This window comes from Lissotriton helveticus, chromosome 7, assembly GCF_964261635.1.
Source record: "Lissotriton helveticus chromosome 7, aLisHel1.1, whole genome shotgun sequence".
NCBI classification, from domain to species: Eukaryota; Metazoa; Chordata; class Amphibia; order Caudata; family Salamandridae; genus Lissotriton; species Lissotriton helveticus.
The window spans coordinates 553201554-553223252 of NC_136068.1; the positions used below are offsets into that span (position 1 = coordinate 553201554).

At 45.1% G+C, this 21699-nt stretch overlaps 1 protein-coding gene across 1 annotated transcript in view; it reads right to left on the reverse strand.

Moving 5' to 3' along the window:
- Positions 1–846: 846 nt before the first annotated feature.
- The window catches only part of LOC144768737 (integrin alpha-M-like), a 364452-nt gene continuing 343599 nt past the window's right edge, over positions 847–21699 (reverse strand). The window contains exons 28-30 of the mRNA XM_078652620.1: positions 16248–16352; positions 9704–9814; positions 847–1671 (exon numbers count right to left, since the gene is read on the reverse strand). Coding sequence (XP_078508746.1) covers positions 1567–1671; positions 9704–9814; positions 16248–16352 — 321 coding nt within the window. The 3' untranslated portion in view covers positions 847–1566. The remainder of the gene's footprint in view (positions 1672–9703; positions 9815–16247; positions 16353–21699) is intronic.

Below are 21699 nucleotides of genomic sequence, written 5' to 3' on the forward strand. Positions count from 1 at the left end.
ATACATTACCTCACCTGCAAGAAAAATAAACAATATGTTGGATGCTGTGAACCTGCCTCCCAATGACTAGCTACCTCGCCAACTGAGTTACTTGCATAGATGTCAACTGGGTCCTTGTTATGAGAAAGTGAAACCAGTGATGTTCCTTTGAGCACCCACTGCACTAAACATGCTGGGAAGTGTAGATTGATAGATTATATAATGGAACAAGTAAATGTAAATGTCACTAGGGAGTACTAGTTTTCCCTACTCTGGACCGCCTTGTGAAGCATGGCGATCCCATGTAAGGAAAACACATCTCGATCCACAGGGAGAAAAACAAACATACCTGTCAGCGTCATTGTCCTTTTATTTGAAAGAACAAAACTCCTTTTCTGCAAAGCAAAACTCTCTAGCAAGCTGATAGGAACATGTTGGTTTCACTCAGGAACATTTAGTGCCTATGGTGGAACAGCAGCAGTAGTGCCTCTCCTGAAGGCAAAGAGATGTCTGACTGCCTGGCGTGTATCTCTAAATATGAAAGGTGGTGTATCTCTAGGAGAGCAGAGGCCATGACCACTGCTGACCTAGCAAGTCAAGAGGCTGCCTATCAGATTTTAAAGGAGACTGTAAGAAATAGGGAATAGCAGAAGACCACCTTTCTTGCATGAGGTGTACTGAATGCAGTATGATTGGATGGAGGCAAAGCAATCAGTTGTTAAATGGTTACTATTAATTTCTTTATGCTGTTCATGTCCACATATAACAACTAATCCTTGATGAAATAATCTGACACTTGCAATCATATCTTCATTTTCAAAAGCAGACAATGAGTTTAAGTAGGAATAAGTGAAAGACAAATTTAGGTCATATTTCTACTAGGTTTATTGAGCAATTTGTCCAAGAATAAAAAAGTAGGCAAAGCCAACAGGATGATTCAGTGAGTCGAATGATCACCGCTGAACAATGAAGAGAGCTGCAGGTCATGAGTTTGAATCCTGAAATATCCAACTCAGCCTTCCATCCTGGTGAGTTGGGTAAATTGAGTACCCTTTAATTGGGTAATAGCACAACTGTCATATACAGCACCGAGAAAACAGCAGTAGAATGTGAAGATCTTTGTGAAAGAACAAGTTATTATACTTCTTACCAGTGGAGACTGGCAGGCTTTCAGTTAGGTTGGCATCTGGCTGTCCAATCAGTTCTAGGTTCCATCATTCTCTCAGGTGGCTGTAGGTCAAGCTGGTATTTGACTGGATGCTCATGGCCGGCAGTAGGCCATCTTATGCTGGCCTACTGGTGTGAAGCACTGATTGGTTCAGATTGGTCACTCCGAGCTGGGGTTGCTGGGGTTTCTGCAAGGTCTGGCTCAGGCTTTCATTGGGAGCTGTTGCTGAGTCTTCCAGTCACATCTGGAGCAGATGCTCTCTCCCATGTGGCATGCAAAGGGTATTACTCTGTCTTTCATTTTGGCAGTAGTGGGTTTCAGTCTGAACCCTGACCAGAAGCTATACAACCCTTTAAGCATTTTTAAAATGAGGTTGGCCTATTATGCCAAGCACTTGGGGGCTTCCACTATGATCCTAGTTATGTTGGTACTTCAGTCGCTGGTGCAGATGGGCCATCAGCAGTGGAAGTGGAGTCGTCATTTTGTTGTAGCATTTCCTTGTATTGCCGTTTAAAGAACCCAGCCTGTGAATGAAAGCAAATATGTAAAAATAAAAGAAGGAATCAAGGAATAATATAGTGAGTCTAACTGCACAAACAAGGGAGATAACTAGTCTTTTTCACTTTGGGAAAGCGAAACACACCTTCCTATGCTGGTTTATTGTTTCTATAGGCAATTCATTTCACAGTGTGCACTTTATACACTACAGGCAGATTATGAGAAATATGCCTCTATGGATTGTTTTTGTGCAGGAATGTGTGCCTTACCGCACAAAAACATAAAAGAGGCCCCCTTGCAATATAGTGCAAAGGTATCTGTGCTGGCACTAGGCAGCATGCAGTGAGCCAGTGCAAGGAGAGGAGAGAAATACTGCATACCTTTGTCAATATTAAGCATGTCTGTACTCCCCCTTTTATGCAAGGCAACACAGCAAGTTCCCTTCCTGCATTAAAGAGTAAAGCAATCTGTTGCAACATGTCTTTGAACAAGTGCCCTTCTCAAGGGTACAGATTTACAAGATTTTGGAAGTCACAGCCATTGCCAGTAGTATTCTTGTAAAGCTGCGCCAGGCACCTGTTTCCAGGCGTACTTCTGAATGTGTCATGTGACATTTTTCCTGTGCTCCCATATGCTGGGTAAGGAAGTATTAGAGACACAGATAAGTGCAATCTCAGGGCAAAGTTGTGTTTACAACGAAGGTGCAAGTAAAAGTGGTGTAATGTTTATTGCACCTGGTAAATACTGCTAAACTTCACTATGTCAAACCTGATGGAATGTAAAACGTGACAAAGACTCTGAAAATAGGAAGCACTGTAATCAAGCTGTTATGCTACATTTTCAGAACCAAAACTCTGGATAAGATGTAATTATCACATGTGGGGAGTTGGAAGATATGTTCTATACTGATGTATAGGGAAATCGTAGAATACAATCTCCAAAAGTCCCTAATTAATCGCAAAAAAAGTATCCTACCACCTTCTTTATTCAATTTGCCCCTGTTTCTCCCAAGTGAAAGACAACCCAAACCGGTTGTTTAATGACTCACTAACACCCTCGTGGTGTCATGCTTCATTATCCTGGTCCCTATAAAACATGGCGGGCTCAGGCATCTTCCAGGGAGCACTTTGGATATTGTTCCTAACAGGGTCTAGAAGATTAACAATACCTAAAGGACACCCCGGTTTCCCTTTATTCTTGGGTTCTTTTCGTATGGTTTAAAAGTCTGAATATAGGGGTGTTCTAAAATGTGACACAACCCTATCATCCTAACCTGTTGTGGACTAATGGAATCTCATATAGTATCATGACTGGTGTCCATCCTCGATTGAGCATTGCTCATCCCTCACAGTGTTAGTGCTGTAGATCTAAGTGTAGCACATTGTACTCAAGCTAGCATGCCACCATAAGCCCCTGTGTTTCAACCCTCAGAAAAGATTCAGTTATCTGCCTCCATTTTCAGCATATGTACTGTGTGATCTGTCATAGTGTATGACATTTCTTGTTATTGTCCACACACAACAGTCAAAATCTCAAATATATAACATTCATACACCATATGTGCTTTATGAATACATAACACCGTCAACATCATTGCAATATTGCTTTATTTCAAATTCTATTCTGTCCAGCTACTTGCAGCATTCATCTTGGAGGGGATCAACAGGGACAGTCATGCTAAATATCCAGATGGAATAGCCAAGTTTTAACAAGTCTTTTAAATGTAAGACAGATTCCCAATGCCTCATGTTGATGGGACAGGATGTTAGGGAACCTTGAAACAATTTTTGCAGACATTCAAATACAAGCATTGGCAAAGTCAATCGGTCCTGCATATGGGCGCGCTATTGGCTTTGATATTCGGGTGGGGGGGTGTAACGGGGGTCGGGATGGGTAGGGATAACAGGAAGGTTAAAACGTGCTATGAAGAGCCAGTGCTGGCTTCTTCATAGCGTTTATTTTTTTTACTTCTGGAGGTGGGATGGTGACGAGAAACATGGATTGGAGGGAGTAGAAGAAACAGGGGGTAGATTTACAAGCCCCTTGCAACACATTGGCGCTGCCGTTGCATCACTTCTGTGATGCAGCGGCGGCGTAAACCATGCGCCACATTGGGATTTATTTGCAACAGACGCATCTAGGCAGATGCGTCACGTTGTAAAGCACTGCGCCACATGAAACCTGTGTCAGGTTTCAGGTGTGCGTTCCGTTGCAGGAAAGCCTCATAAAACTGACGCCGTGAAATCAACAAGATTTCACTGAGTCAGTTTTATGACGAAGCTACGTCAAACCCTTACGCCTGCTTGAGGCAGGAGTAAGGAGTGACGCACCACGTTAAATATGGGCGGCCCCTGTGCATTGCTGGAGTTGCGTTGCGCTTGCGATGACTCCAGCAGTGTGCCGCCCTTACGCCACAAGATGCAACAAGCATCTGCCTATCCTTGCACCACAGTGAGCCGCATTGTAAATGCGACGCATCCGTGGTGGCGCAAGGGGAGAATTGTGTGTCGCATCTATTCTAGCGCAACCCTGCTCATTTGCAGAGACGCACCAGACATTGTAAATATGTCCCTGGATGGTTCAACAATCAGTAAAGGCAGTGAGGGAAAGTAAAAAACAAAACACTATAACACAGCCAGCACTAACTGTGTCATAGTTTTATTTCCCAACTTTTTGAGTTCGCCTTGGAGAACCCTTTAAAATAAGTGACATGGTCGCATGTTTTGAAAAGTTAATGTCCTGGAGAGGTCATAAGAATAAAAAGTCAAGAAAAGTAGCTTGCTTGTTGTAGATATTAAAAGCCTTTCTGTTTAGAATGGAAAGATATATTAATATTGATGGGAATTCCCTCTCTGTCTCTGTCCATGAACATTTATAGGGTATTTAAAACAGCCACAAGGTGGTGCTGCTGACGAGAAATTGAAATCTCTTCAAGGACCGCTTTGGGTGTGATGAATATGTCCTGATTTGAATTTGTGCTGCAGTCTACGTAAGTCATGGAAGCATGTGATGGAGAAGCAAGGCACAAGTCCTATAAAAAGAAGTGGGGGACTGACAATATGCAAATGACCTCATGTTGTCACGTTCTGAACGTGTCCTGGTGTCCGAAAATTACACCGGGTCACGTTCAGCATATTTCTATGGGGTCCAACTTCTTGGCAGGGGGGACGGTGTCCACCCGGTGAAAAGAGTGGGGGGATGCCGTTTACCTGCGTGTACCACCGACTCGAACCCTGTGGAGCAGCACCTTAATATGATGCAAAGATTCTATAGTTATCTGTATTTTAGAATCAACAAAATAAAGTAGGAGTAACTAGAAAGTTTAAAAGCTTTAACCCGTGTAGGGTAAGGATGTCCAGGAACGGGATTCAAATCTTGGTGTCTGCTAAACATACTCTGCCTCATTTAGAACCCCACTGCGCCTCCTGCGCGTCACTTTTTTAGATGCACCGGCAGCGCAGTGTGCCTGCCCAAGGCCATGTAAAGTCATCCTGCATGACTTTTCATGGCCTTGTAAATATGGGCCCTTTTCACGCATTACTCTGTGTGAAAGGGGCGTTCCATGGGTGTTGCTGTGGTTGTTCCCACACACCATCCATGGAACCTGACACATTCACAGATTTACAAATTATTGTGTTCCTGGGAATGTATCAGAATAACAGGCCTGCCCAGGGGAGGAGTAGGAGTGGCGCAATGAGGAGAAATACTTTTATTTCTCCTCATTTCTTGCTCTTTCTATTTGAGCTGCATTCTGCAGGACACATAGAAGGAGAAAAATGCCATTATTGATTGTTTTTGTGCAGAAAGGTGTCTCTTCCTGCACAACAACAATCATCACTGTATCGCAGGCACCCTTGCACCATAACGCAAGGATGTCTGCATTGGCCAATGACTGTTGTTTGTGCGCCGGCACAGGGGAGAAGGACAGGAATGTTCGACCAGGGCACGATGCTCAAGGACAGCTTCAGAAGCAGACCTGAGGCCCTGTGGAACTGGGAGGCATGCACCTGTGAGCCTCATCTTGCAAAGAGGAGGTAGCCCAGGGGTGCTGATTGTAGAGGCGGCCGGGAAGGGGGGGTTGGGATGCACCCCCAGGTCTTGCTTCCCCCAACGATTCCCAAAGAGCCGGGACACCAGCGGCAGGCTTCTTTACCCCTGCACTCTCGAACTGCAGCCCAGTGCTTCCAGCGCACAAAGTCAGACACCCCTGGCCCGTTGTCCCAAAGTCTGCACAGGAGCAATTGTAGCCAAGAACATTTGCAATAGAGAAGGCACTTGATGGCAGGAGTGGTGTGGCATGGGGGGTGGTGGCCCCCGCAGCAGGGGTTGATGTGGGGTCCCCTTTTCCCCTCAGCCAAAGGCTACACTGTACGCTTCCGTCATAATCTGGTGAGGAGCAGTAGATTGCTCCCCCTTTACACATAGGACATTCACTTAGCAGGTGTGACTTCTCACACAGTGGGATAACCCCCCAGAGGCCCTGCCCGACTGGAGTTGAAATAGTAAATTATACTATTCCAACATCCAGCGCCCCCCTCCGCAAGTCATTGTTACGAGTTGCGGGGTCCTAGTATGCGTTGTTACAATGCGTTCGTTGTAACGACTGCGTTGTAACTACATGCGGGGTGATGGCAAGCGTAATAAAGAGGCATATTCCTCCTAACTACCCTCCTATAGGGCCAGCATACCCTGTGTATACCCAGAGGGGGCTGCCATTGGACGAATGATGAGCAGCAACAGAGACCCGAGGTTGCCCGTACTTGCCTGCGTTGGCCTGCGAACACTGCCGCCCTGCCTTAACTGCCCCTGCTGGACCACTGTGATAGCCAGTATGCCCAGTGTGGCTAGCTGCGGAAGCTGGGCATCCTAGGGGAAGACGTCGACCTGCTTACAGTGGATTCCAGGGTTGAACAATCCTTTGGACCCCAAGTTGCGCAATGAAGGTCAGACTGCAGTCGACAGCCTCGACACAGGTATCCCTGGCCGCCATCCCACGACTGTTGTGCCGGACATCCTGGTTTCAGGGGTCTCACAGCGCACCTTGCCTCCTGGCACGGACAAACTGGATGCGGTCCTGGCAGCCATAGAACGCTCCTGGATCTCTATTGAAACCAAGTTGTGCTCCCTTGTAGCTGAGCTTGGATTCCTCAGTGACTTATGGACAGGGAAAAGGTGTGGTCTGCACAGCAACCACAAACTACGGATAATCACTGTGCCATCCAAGACTTGCACGACAGAGTGCGCACTCTCGAGGAGAGGAAAGAGGACGCTAAGGGATACTCTTGAAGAAGCAATGTCCGGATACTTGCCATGCCGGAGAGGATTGAAGGCCGCGATCTGCTGACATTCTTGGAGAACAGGTTTCGATCCTTTGTTGAAGCCTCAGACTTCACCCCTTGCTCTCGTTACAAAGGGCATGTGAGTGCCAGCACACCAGCCCCCATGGCGATGCAGCCGCATCCAATGGTAGCCAAGTTTCTCTATTTCAGAAACCCAGACGCTATCCTGAAGGCGGTTAGGGAGAAGGGACCATTGCAACTTGAAGACAAAACCATCATGCTATCCCCAGACTGCACCCAGGTGGTGCAATGGCAACGGGCCTCCTTCCTTGAAGGTAAGACATTTTTTCAGGAACTAGATATTCTCTTGAAAGAGCTCATATGAGGTGACAATGCCACTTAATCATGTTAAAAAAGCTGCAGCTGCTCGTCGGCAGGGGCGGCCTTGGCAACCCTTCTATTGAAGCATACTACTGAGCAGCCCAACTGCAGTGGGTGTCGCAATGACTGGGCGAAATCTGTGCAAGACTTGTCAGGGGTCAGGCCCCCCTTGTGCTGGCCATGATCAGAGGCTTTTTTCTTTCCAGGAGACTGGTCTCCTCCTCATGGTCTCTGTAGACTGCGGTAGCCTGGAAATGCATGGCTAGGGTTCATTTCCTTAAGCACAACATTCACTCATATGCCCCAGCACTCCCCCTACAGGCTTCTCAGGGCTCCCTGGCTCCTACTTCACTACAGACTTGGGGTGCTGACACGAATGATCTTTAAACATGATTGGTGGCCTCTTTGCCTACTTCCACCTACTTATATTCGATCAACTAATCCCTGACTATGACATGCCACCAGAACAGTTTCTCACCTACAGACAACTACGCAGCATGTGAGAGACCCTCTGGTCCACATTAGATGGGGAATCCCAAGCCATAATATCCTGCAACTGCTACTTCAAATGGGGGAAGGACGCCACCTGATTACATGGATTGACAAAGTGATCCGAGAGCACACTAGGCTCCCACTGACCATGCTGCATGACAGATAGGAGAATGACATAAGGAGGGTATTGCACAGTAAGGATTCGAAGCGGGCATTGAAGTTCCCTCAGCGGACTTCGAACACCTGATTAAAAAAACATTACATTTTCCATCCTCCATTCGGCCTACCTAACCTTGAATCAACTCAGTTGCTATTTCTCAAATGTGCACATGCAATGTTTACCAGGTCAGCGGCAACGGCCGACACGGCGCATGTTATGTTGTGTGCAGCCCTTTCCATGTGTTGGCTTTCAGTAAACAAGGTCTTGTGGGAAGTTGCGGAACTCTGTGATAAATACTCATGGGAGGCATATTTAAATGCAGAAAAAGCCACAAGGTGAGGACACGCTTTGCCGGCATGGCCCTCTTACTAGCTAAGAGAACCGTGACCATGCACGCAAGGGTGGCATCAACACCATCTGTAGTGGCTTGGCATGGGGCTGTGTGCAGATGGGGGAGAAGCTGAAGGGGATGCTCTCAGATATGATGAGGCCCTCCAACTGATCAAACACCCACTTTCCAAGGCATGGGATACTCTCCTCCACCAGTTTCGACAACTCACACAGAATGCTAGCTTATCCCCATAACTACAGAGGGACCCCAAATGCACTAAGCCAGATCTTACCCGGACCCAGCCTGAGCACAGTTCTGTCCCACTGTCTGTGCCCATCCTTCCCGCTGGGGTGCCACCGAAGCTACAGCTCCGCAATACCTCCAAAACAGCCTGAATCATTAAAAGCTCCACATCAGCAGCAAGGTCTTGGCTGGAGCTCTGCTACAGCGCGTGGCTGACATTATCCCCAGCTGTGGGCCTGCATGCCCTCATACTTGGCCACATTTTTCCCCTCTCTCCCAGTTCAGGGGGAAGTACCTCAATTTGATGGGTAGCTTTATATATGTACGGCAGCTCCACACTGACACCCTCACCACTTTTTAGAGAATACCGTCAGTGACTGTCTGCATATAGCTGCGACATTGTATTCTTGTCAATGTATTTAAAATGGACTATATATACAGTGTTTATGTGCCACTCTGTAAATCCCGTATTCAGAAGATGTGTACTGCTATATCGCCATTTTTTATGAAAACACCAACAAAAACAGTTTATTATGTTCTTGGTCTGAAGCCAATCCCAATGGATGCTGTAAAAAATATCCCAGTTATCTCATTGCCTGTATGCAAATAAATTAATCACATTTTAGAAGACGCATATTTCCAAATTGAATCAGCCATTACCTGAATACACAGGCCAGATAAAACCTCAATAATGCCATCATGCCTCATCCTTGCACTGGGAGTAATCAGAAGTGGCTCAGTCTAAAACCTACTAATATTACTTGCCTGATTGACAGACTCCATTACCTTCACTGGTAGCTGTTCAAGCAAAAGGATGATTTCAATACATGTATGACCATGCACATAGCGACCTGGGATCACAGATCTAGATATGTTGGTAAATACCTGTGATCTGACATGCAGGAATTTGTGATTGTGCAACTCTATGGACCTAATTTAGAGGAGAAAACTTCATTGAGGTTAGACTTAAACTGTCAAATGCCCTCCCTAATCATCTGGTCCCAAAGGGCAGCAATCTAGCCTTCACAATGACTTTGAAACATTTATCCACCTGCAAATCCTTTGTAGCCTAACTGAGCCAGCCATTCTACCCATGTGCTGGTAAGTCAAGCACCACAAAGCAAGCAAGCACTGTGAGTGCAGAAACAATAAAGGTTAAGTATTTCACTCACCTTATAAAGTCCAGCAGAGATCAAAGCCAGCAATACCAAACCTCCTACACTGCTCCCAATGATTATGGGTAAGTAATTATATTCCTTGTACACCTCGACTCTTGTTGACACCTAGACAGCAAGGGAAGATCTGGGTGTTAGATTGAAAAAGGGGCATCAAATGGCACTGGATTAATATGCAAGTACTAGACCAATTTACACATTTGCCTCCCAGACACATGAATGTCAGGATTTCCATTTACAAGTAATTACAACAGATGCAGAACAAATGTTACTTTCTACCATTGGTTCATTTGAGACTCAGACCTAGTGCAACTCATGCAACATCAGGAGTAAGGAAACGTACTGCTACCCACCTCCACCCACTTGTTACACATACTTTTGTAGGATCACAAGATGTGATGTCATCAATGACTGTAGCAAGGTTCAACTTGGTGAATCTGAGAGATTAGCTGGGAATGTCAGCAAAGGAGGGAGTACAAATCCTAGATAATATCAAGGTGTTGTGGTAAAGGAATTTCGATGACCCGGGGCGAATTGATAGTCTTTGGACAGTGCTGCAGGTCCTGGGTGAAAGAGTTTGGTGGGACTATAAACAGCACCGCGGCACACTCTATATTACTTGGTAATGGGGCATACATTGCCCAGAGGCTGTGAGTCTCCACTAAACTGAGCAACAGGAGCCTATATAAAAACAGGCGATAGTGGGGTCTCCTGCACAATGCTGGTAGCAGGGGAGCTGCATACTACTGGTAGAAGGCAGCTCACAAACATTATTGGTTCACGAGATAAGGCAAACATATGAAGAATACCAGATCATTCTGAAATTGCATTGGAAACTGGTATTGAGGTAGTAAGTTCTGTGCCTCACACTATCAATTTACAGTCACAGCCATAAATACTAAAGTGGTATACCTCAATCACTACTGGACTGCAGTTGATTTATTTTCATGAAAAATAAATATCAATCTGCACTGAAGAAACAACACTACTCTGTTCTGCTAAACCCATGATGTACATCTTAAGTGAAAGGCACTCATCTTCGGTCTGAATGGACACATTGAGGGAAATACTAGCCATAAGATAAAACAACAATCAATTCGTATTCACAAACCTTTAATATGGATATAATAACCCTGAATATAAATATAATGACCTTTTCTGTGTACATACAGTTTTCAAGGGTGTCATTTAAAGGTCATCACAAAGGGTCTGCTTGATCACTCTCACAAAGGGGTTTGACACTGGACTTTTGTGACCCCAGGCAAGCTGGGGCCAGGGAAGGGAGACAGGAAATTCCAAATACCATTGTGCATGAAAACATACCTCTGGGGGTGGAAACCTCCAGAACCTTCTCCCTCTTCAAAGCTGGCAAGAGGTATAAATATTGGACCCTCAGCCTCAACTTTTCAGTATACCCGTGGAAGACTCAGAAGGGCTGTTCTGCTGCTCTGCCAGAAGGACTGCTACTTTGTTGTCCTGCTGCCTGAGTGAAAGACTGGACCTGCTTCTTGAACTTAGGACTACAAGAGAATATCCAAGGCCCCCCTGATCAGAAGTCTCAGTGACAGAACCATCTTGAACCCAGCACCTTAAATCATCCTGATTTGAGTCTTGTTCTCCCAAATGGTGCCACCCTAGTCCTGGACCCTTGGATGTGGGTTCTGCCAGTCAAGCCTTGTTCCTGTGAGCAGAAACAACCTAGCGCGATACATCTCTTTGAGGCTCCACTTTGAAACCACAGCTGTGTGACACATCCCCGATGTAGGAGTCCATATCGCAGCCTGCAGTCTCCTTGGAACTGGTGCTGCGTGATGCATCCTCGACACAAGCCTACACATCACAAGCCCCTCATGGACAATTTTTCTCAATTTCCTCAATGACAATGTAGGACTCTCCATCGCAAGACCCGCAACTTATTCGCAACAAGCTGGTGCCCAACGGATCTGTGATGTCGGACTTGGCATCACAAGTCCCTCGTTGACATGAGAATGCAGGACCTTGCAGCACAGTCACACAACTCCTCGGAACCTCTGCTGCGTTACACATCCTCGATGGTAAGAAGAAAAGCTCTGCACTCAGTATTTAAGGAACTCTTGTTCAGTGGGCCGTACTGGGTCTCTATATCCAGCCTACTTTCCATCATGGCTGGCCTGAACTAGTGACTTTGTCCTGGTCCAGCACATCCAGACAACAACAGTTGGCGCATTATGCTTTTAAGGACTATTTCCACTTAAATCTTTAAAATTGCATATCTCCAGTTCTACTGATTGGATGTTTGTCATTGTGGTCTTAAATAATTGATTCAAAATCGCTCCCTTTGTTAAATTGGATTGGGATTTTTGTCTTGTGTTGTGTTTTCACTTCATGACTGTTTGAAATGCTGCATAAATACTTTACACTATTACTCTAAGTTAAGTCTGGCTGCTTTGTGCCAAACTACCAGAGGGTTAAGCACTGGTTAATTTGTTGTCTGTTTGTGTCCTTCCCTAGCAGGGTTTGGGATTGCTGCTTGAGTAGGGTTTGACCCCCCCCCCCAACCAGTAACCTAGTTTCCAACATGACACCTCACTTCATGAGACCTGTTTGGTTTGGTCAGCCTATGGCCTGCAGACACCTTAACAAAGAATATGGCTATTACATGGTCTTTGGCATTCTATAAACATAAGTGATTAACTGACTGCCCATACCCAGCCCCTGTGGTGAGCTGTCAGGAGAGAATCGAAGCACAGGGACAGTCCCTTACTAGCTGGAGAAAGGTCTACACATTTCCTGGTGCATTAAGAAATGTTTGTCTTCAAAATGGAATCATATACACTGAGAAAATTAAGGGATGTTCATTACATAGAAACGTAAATGTAGCCTGAGAAGGTTGCATTTTACCCCTCTTGATACCCCACAAAATGTCACGTATTGAGCCAGTTCTGAGTGGTAGACTGATTTGACCCCCAGCAGCTATAGTAATCATGTTAACCTTTAAATTCATGTGGAAGCTTTGTACACCAGCCATAGAAGGTTGGAACCAGGACAGGATGCCATGCTGCCCTTCTACGGAGTCAGCGTCAGATCTGAAGGACTGAGTGCTTCGATCTAAAAGCAAAGGTGGTAGATTCCACTCTGCTCCGAGAACGTTCCTTAAATTAGCTCAATCCATTACTAAAACACCTGAGATACTTTGCCTACTTGTGTTGCTAGTGCACACCTTCTCCCCTGAACAAAGAATGGAGCCCATCTGCATATTACATTCATTGAAAACAATTTACAAGAAGGCCTTCACTGCTTGGCCTCATAACCTCAAAAGCATGAGCAGCCAAGAAAGCTGTCCTTCTAGTAATCCATCTCAGAGAAGCAATTGTTCACAAATACAACATCAAGACCCTATTATTTGTAAGCAAGCGAATATCACTCATTACATCGCATACCAATACCATGCGTGCCATTACAACGTGGGTATTACTACGCAATGTCAATGACATGCCATCACTTCGCAAACTTTTACCATGACTATGCCTTTACCACGCATGCCATTACAACGCAAAGGCATGCGTGGTAAAGGTATACTCATGGTAAAGGTTTGAAAGGTAAGTGACTCTACCCTGCCCTACCCTAATGTAGTACCCCTGCACAACCTTCCCCAACCCCCAGTCCTCTCCCTACATAAACACTACCCAGCACGACACCCCAACACTACTCTAAACCCTAAAACACTACCCTGCACTACACACACACCAGAACACTATCCTAAACTCTAAAACACTACCCCCAGCATGAACCTATCCCGACTCTCAGTTCGGCCCCTACACTCAAGCACTACCCTGCATGACCCCCAACACTACCCTAAACCATACAACACTACCCTACACTACACTAACACCACAACACTACCCTAAACTCTAAAACACTACCCCAGCGCAACCCTACCCTGACCCCCAGTCCAGTCCATACACTCAAAAACAACCCTGCACGACCCCAACACTACCCTAAACCCTAAAACACTAGCCTACAATATACAAACACCACAACAGTACCCTAAACCTGAAAACCCCAACCCCAGCACAACCCTCACTGACTCCCTTTCCGGTTTCTACACTCAAACACTACTCTACACGACTCCCGACACTACCCTAAACCCTAAAACACTACCCTACACTACACAAACACCACAAACTACCCTAAACTCGAGACACTACCCCAAGCACGACCCCCATTCTGGTACAGACACTCAAACACTACCCTGCGTGACCCCCGACACTCCCCTAAACCCTGAAACACTACCCTACACTACACAAACACCACCACGCTACCATAAACCCTATAACACTACCCTCAGCACGACCCTCCCCAGATCCCCAGTCCGGTCCACACACTCAAACACTACCCTGCACGACCCCCCGACACTACCTTAAACCCTAAAAAAGTAACCCCCTCCCTAGGTCCAATCCCCCTTACCTCTCTCTCCTCGTGGCACCTCTTTTCTGGTTCCTTTGTAGGGTGAGGGGCGGTGCGTGGTGCATGTTGTTGTGAGGAAACGGAAGAGTCTCTGTTTCCTCACAACAAGGTGGATCGCCATTACATCGCATGCATTGTAAAAGCGCATACGATGTAACAACATGCTTAGTAATGACTATGCCTTATTGCATCACATGCGCTGTAACGCTTGCGATGTAATGGCATGCGGGGAAACAGCTGAGTTGGGATGGCTGTTTCTCAAGCAAGCACTGTGTTTCTGTGCAGTGCCAAAAATCCTTCTGTCCTCTATTCTATCTTCTCATCTGGTGATTCACTGCCTAAGTATTTAGTTCCTCCTGCATTTCTGGAGATATCAGAGTCGATCCAAACCAATATTTGTTTTTCCCATTTGACTACAACTTTATACGTTAGCTAATTTATGTTTCAAACACAATGCTCTTTCCCCTGTCTCTTCATCTGTAGAGCTGTGGAATGTTCAATTTGTGCGCTGCGTTGCATGACAGGGAAAGAGCAGGAATGCATCATGACACATTCCTGCTCCCTTTTTGCACTGGCGCACTGAGTGCTGCATAGTGCCAATGCAAACACCCTTGTGCCATGGTGCAAGGGCGCCTGCAGTTTAGCCAGTATTGTTTTCGTGCAGGAAGAAAAACCTTCCAGCACAAACACAATCCTCTGGGGCTTTTTCTTCTTTCTATGTGTGCTGCAGAATGTAGCACATGTAGAAAGAGGATAAAACTAGGAGAAATAATCTTATTTCCCCTTAAAACTCAACTAGAAAGACATAGCATGTTGATGCATTTCCAGCTTTGCTAGTCTTAGCAAACCTGGGAATGCACCAAAGTTCATAAGTGAAAGCATGGGAACATCCACGCTCCACCTAGGGAACACCTTCCCAGAGCAGAATAATACAAGGCAGCGAATTGCCTTGCGTTACTCCAGATTTACTAAATAGCTTTGCAGGGGTTAGTAAATTTCACTGAAACCCTTGTGCCACCTTGCATGATGTAATGGTCATGTAGATTTACTAAGATTTGGTACAACGCTGCAAAATAACCTGCTGCGTTGTGCCAAAAATGTGAGGGCAGGAGTGTGCCATAACTACTAACTTATGGGCATTCCTGCTCTACCTCTCCACTGGCACGCTTGTGCCACCAGAGGCACCCTTGCGCCATGGTACAAGGCTGCTTGCATTACAGGCAGGATTGTCTTTGTGCAGGAGGGACACCTTCCTATACAGAAATGATCGTCAGAGGCATTTTCCTCTTTCTGTGTGTGCTGCAGAAAGAGGAAATACAGAGGAGAAGCAAGCTTATTTCCCCCAGTTACACCTCACCTGGGAAGGCGTACCATTTTGACGCATTCTCAAGTTCACTAGTATTTGTAAATCTGGGAATGCACCAAAAACCATGGTGGATGCATGAAAGCACCCGCACCCCACGCCTTCCAAGAGAAGAGTAATGCAAGGAAGAATTTTCTAAGCCATGCAGATGCATGCAAGATGGCTTTGATTCGCTTAATAAATCTCAGTGAAGCCCTTCTGTTGCCTTGCGTCACCTTGTCTGACACAGTGGCAACGCAAGGTCTTCATAAATCTTTGGTCCAGGAACCTACAATTTGTCTAATAATACCCTTCCAGATGAACAAAATTGTGATTTTTTTTATTTTCATGGATCATGTGTATTATGCAAAATTGGTTCTGTGATAGCATACAAACGTCACACAAAGTACAGTAGACTGGTTTGAGTATAAAATATAATACTATCTATTCAAATGTGAATTACACGAGATGTTGCTCATGTAGCAAACATGTTGCCCAAACCATTCTTTTCAGTAAGCCTTGTCTTTCTGTTAACTTCATTTATCTCTTTTTTTTCATCCACTCCCACTCCCCCTACCCATGTCCCAATGTCTCCCAAAATCCAGATATTTCCTTTTCTCTACTTTGGCCGATGTCTATCAGGCTCAAATTTCTAATTTTCTTTAGTCTTCTGTGATCTTTTGAGGATTTTCAAGCTACCTTGTCAATCGAAAAACTAAAACACAATAAAATGAAGAGGACAATGTACCATACCTGACTCGTCACAAACGTGTCCTTAGGGTCGATCAGGTGAGCATACTTGTTCTCATCATACGTGATCTCTGCAGAGCTGACCAGGGTCACCTTCTGCTGGTTAGTCTACCGGAGAAAGATTAAATGCAATATCATTAGAGAACAGCATTAGAATAAGGAGAAGGTCAAAGAGGTTGGTGAGTCCTAGGTTGACATCAATGCAATGAGAAACCCCTAAGAACTTTAGTAGCGGAGAGCTTGCAGTTAAGTGTCAATAGGTGTCAGATGAATGTATTAACAGAGTAGCCCCTATTCCAGAATCATAGCATGGTAGGGAGCTGAAGAGATTCCAGTGTATAATAAAGGAAATAAGTCCTTACCTGTATACAAAAGGTTTTTTTGTCGCATGATCTTAGTTAACCGCATGCGCGCTGCGGCGATTTTCGCGCTACGCGGCTTTTTTCAAAAAGCCGCGTTAGATGACGAGCTCAGCTCGTCATCAGCGTGCGAGCGGCGCAACTGATGACGAGCTGAGCTCGTCATCAGCGCCGAAGGGGTTAAAATTCAAGCATGAATATCCGAAAGGAATATTATAAGCCCACTTCAAGCGGGAATCAGAGTTAAACAATCTACAGTAGGCCAGGTCTTCTGATTTGTTTTATCTACTGGAAGATAGTTTTGATCGGCAAAGGTAACTTGTTTCTTGCCTTTGTCTATCTTATATCCACACTTTCGACCTGGTCCCAAGGTTGAGGCTGTGGCAGGTTCTGCAGGAGATGGGCCTGCTCCATGAAATCATAGCTTTACTGATCAAGCTTCTTGAGAACAACTATGCTAGGATTTGATGGGGATCCCATGGCCAACTGACAGACAAGATCCCGGTGTCGAAATATGTAAGGCAAGGGTGTACATTGGCCTCTGCACTTTTTTCTTTATGCTTGAACGAGAGGCTAGTCTAGGTTTTTGAGTGTTCCGTGGATGTCCCAACCATAGCAAATATTAAGATCCGCATACTGTTGTTTGCGGGCAACTCTCTTTTAATCCAAAAAACTCAGAGCAGCCTCCAAACACTTCTGAAAAATGTGTGCCTTCTGCCAGGATCATGGCCTGGAAATAAATGCAGCAAAATCTAAATCTACAGTGTTTATTACTTCAAAAAAGGTCAAGAGTAACTTGAGGTTAGTAGGCAGGTTCCTAGAGAGTGCCGACGTATTTGATTATCTAGGAATCAAACTTTCATCCAACATGGCCTCGTCCCAACACGTTGAATGGGCTTGCTTGAAGCACAGACCTATTAATGGAGTCATTTTAAAAGAACATCATGTATCCTTCACCAAACCAGTGGAGCCATCCCTTCAGGTGTATGAGGCCAAGGCTATTGGTGCATCGCTCTATATGGTGCAGAGCTGTGTGGTTTTGGCAATGTTTCTGCTTGGAGTGGTCAGAGAATGTTTTTTTAAGAGTTTTCATCTCCCTAACATTTTGTAACCCTCTTGTACTCTTATTTCTGGACATGGGTGTCAAAAAGGTTGCCCTTAAAGCCCCCCTATGTTCCCTCTTGTTTTGGTGAAGACACTGGGCTACCCCAGAGCTGGACCATTATGCTGCTGCCCTACAATATGTCATCAAGGCTTGCAGATTCTACAAAATATCTTGGCTGTGTTTGATCAAGAAGCCACTGATCTCGCTAGCTCATGGCGATCTTTGGCACAATTCCGCTATGGGTCCGTTTCCATCTAAGGGGGCACTGAAACAACAGCATTGGGTAATACAGAGAGGAACAAATAGTGGTAGGCACCTCACTGACGGGGAAATGTCAGAATTTTAAAGTTGTGCTTGGGTTAGAGAAGTACTGGGACCTAATCACAGTCCAGTGAGGCATGAAGCTATATCATCAATTTAGAGTATGTACGCTCCATTTAAAGTCTTTTACTGCAAAGTGAGCAGTCTCTAATACTGGTAATTGACCATATTGTGTTGATCAGGAGGAGGCCGTGCCACATGTGCTGCTTGCATGTCGGGACTATGCCCAGATTCACTCAGCTTGGCTGGCACCTGTGTGTAGACTAATGGGGACTTGGTGTTACTGCTTTGCCTGGAGGATACTAAGAATGGACCCTTCTACACTGCATGTTAGTGCAACTGCTTTGTTTTTGGGGGGATATGGATGAAAAGAAGACTAGTTACCAAATGATGATGTTCTTTATTAGTTCAAATCATGACTGTCAAGTGCTGGTTTTATCAATTTTATAATTAATGCTAATTGTTCTCTTTTTAAAACACATTTTTAACTTGCTGTAATAACTTATATAAGTACAAGATGTGAACTTGTATTGATGGCAAACTTTTATGGCTTTGATGAAATAAAGTATATTTGACTAACTATGGGAGTGCTCACCACAGTATCAAGGTGTTGTTACCACAGTATAAACACAAGTGAAATATATGACACGGCCAGACTATTCCTATGTTTGTTGATATACGTTTACACACAGCTGCATAACTTTGGTAAATCATAACAGCTATTTCTTTAGTTCTAAACCCCCGCTTTAGCAAGTGGCTGGGATCTTCCAGCTCAATGCCTGAAGAAGTGTCATGTTGTTCTGTTTATTTGTTTAGCACAAACCTTCCCCAAAAGGCATTGTGCTGCTAGAACACAATTTGGAATTGTAATGTTCTAGTCATGAGGTGCTAACAGGCATTAGGGTCGAACCTCAGCGCTGGAGAAGGAAAGGGGATTGGTAGAAAGGTGTTGGAGCTTCAGTGCTATAAAACAAGACAGACTGATGATGCTGCAGTCCACAGTCCTTCAGAGCAGTGAATGCTAACTGTCACAGTCTGACTGTGTCCCTAGAATCTGATCTGGTGTGACACAGCTCGGTATTGGAATCCGGCCAGAACAGAGCAGAGCAATCAATGAAGGAAGTATGAATTAAAAGATGGAGAAAACAAAGGAAGGATGAATGGAGCTGGATTGCCCACGTCTTGCTAGTGGCACTTGCATGATGAGGGTCATTTGAGAGAAGCTACAAAGTGGGAAGTATTTTCTTTTTCTGGGTACTCCTTATCAAAATGTTGTCACTTTCTGCAGGACTACGGAATCACAAGAGCACTCACAGTGGCATCAGTGCATGGGAGGAACAAGCCTCAGTAGCGTAGCACTACCAAAGACAGAGAAGGTATCAGGTGATCTCAACTAGGTTCATGCTCTACAAATGTCAACACACACGTACATCTGTGTAACAAAACAGGACTTTTTGCAGATATCCCCCTACTTTTTGCCCCCATTTGGACTACCAGATGCTGGTTTTTGAATATGACAGTGCACTGAAGCCTGTCAACCAGACGTCAGTGTCAGTGCTCTCGCACTAACAGTAACATGTGTAATTGGCATCCCCAATTGACTAAGACCATACCCCCCTTTTAAGTCCATGGTAAGTGGTGCTGTGGTACCCAGGGCATGGGTGGTAAAGGGGTACACAAGGCATGCAGTCCTGGTCGTGCCACCCTGAGTGACTCAGGTAAGCAGATGACAGCAGACTGCAGGTAAAGTATTCATTGCTCCATTTCAACTTTGTGCTCACCATGTGTGACAAAGTCCCAGCACTGCTCTAGGTATATGTCAGTCACCACTAGAGAAGATCTCTTGAGCCCAAGAGGCAGGGTGCAATATATTTATAGTGTAGACATTTAAGTGCAAGCTTATATGTCTCTATAGTGACTTTATCATTAAAGTACACTATAAGGATAGCATAGGACACCATAGGATAACATGGGACTTGCACCCAGGAAGACCATCAAGGGATGAATGGCATGCACCCAGGTGGCTACCTAGTTGTTGCCCCCCCCTGGTTAATTTAGCTGATATGTGCTTTGGCTGGCGGGCTTAGGTTTTCCCACCTGAGCAGCCGAGATTAGGTTTATGACCTCTTGCCAGGCAGTGTGATCATTTCCAGGAGTCAGAAAAAAGCCTGTGGAGGAAGGAGGTTACACCCCCCCGCCCCTAAGTAGGCTAGTGAAGTGACACATCAAAGCGGTGAGCTTCAAAGGTTTCCCCGACTTTGATATGCATCTGGACACATCCCTCCCCTTGCTTCAGGTGCTCTTGGACCCTAGCAAGGAAGGAAATTAAGTATGCAGGAGGTGTACACCTCCAGGAATTCTGGCCACAACTTCAGGGTGAGTAGCCTGATCTGTACACCTACAGCTGATTTCTGCCATCTTTAGGAGGGCGGAAATAGTGGGCTCAGGCTAGAAAAGTTATTCTACACCCCCGAATGTGGTCACCTCAGCATTAAGGGACTAGCTGCACATTGACTGATAGCTCCCAGACTCCTAAATCCCCTAAATCCAGGATATATGGAACCCCTGACACCAAAACCTCAGCTCTGATAAAGATAATTCAAAAAAGGACACCAAGAAGAGAGTTTTCACTGACAACAATACTTTGCCCCTCTAGCATAGCAAAAGAGGACTACTGGATCTCTCATGCAAAACTGCTTGGAACTGTGTGATGAACTTTTTTCCTTGGCCAAAACTTTGCACTCCCTAGCAGAGGGACTCCTGTAGAAGGCAGAAGCACCCTGAGACTCCCATGGATTGGTTTGACCAGTCCTCTGCAAAATGCAGGTAAAATGACGTTCACAAACCAAAGAATCACGGGCCATTGGACCTTCTGAGGGATTGCCCAAAAGTAAATGGTGAAGTACATTTTGGAGTTGTGGTCAAGCTTTCACTGTAGTTACAAGCTGGTACTGTACTTCCCTGGACTGCAGGACGTCAAAGTTCCTTTTAGTTCCTTTTACCGCTACCAAGGTTTGTAGGCTACTAGTTGGGTAACTGACCACTTAACTCAAAGCTACTTCAACAGGGCACTTCACAACACCTATGCCCGACATCAGCAATGATGCCACTCTTGTGTATGTATGTTCTGTTTTTGGTGGCGTTGTCCCTCTGGAAAAAGCAGCTGGGTATGTCTACTGTTTAAAGACCAGTGACAGCCAGGACAACGACTGCATCCAGACGCCACTGGCCTGGTAAAAATGCCCTGGTCCTGGGACCCCACTCACTGGCAGATTTTCCTTTTGACCGCAGTGTTAAATGTCTGCATTTTTAAATACATTTATTTTCTCATGCTTTGAAAATCCATAACTTTAGTGATGAGTATGATAAGATATTTGTTTTGCTGTCTAAATTTATACAAACATATACTCTATTTTTATAAAATAGTGTTGGATTTTTCTCGAGTCTTGTCAATTACTTATGAACCCTCATGGTACTATAAAATACTTAATACATGGTCCTCCAGTAATGCCTGATTGCTCTTTGTCACACTACCAGGAATGAGTTAAGGATTGTTGTTGTTGAATCCAAGGATCTTTTTTGAGGCATTGTGATAATATTGCATGGTAAGGGTACTCATCCACACCACATAAGATTTCACATTCCTACAATCAGAATCAGCAGCGTAATG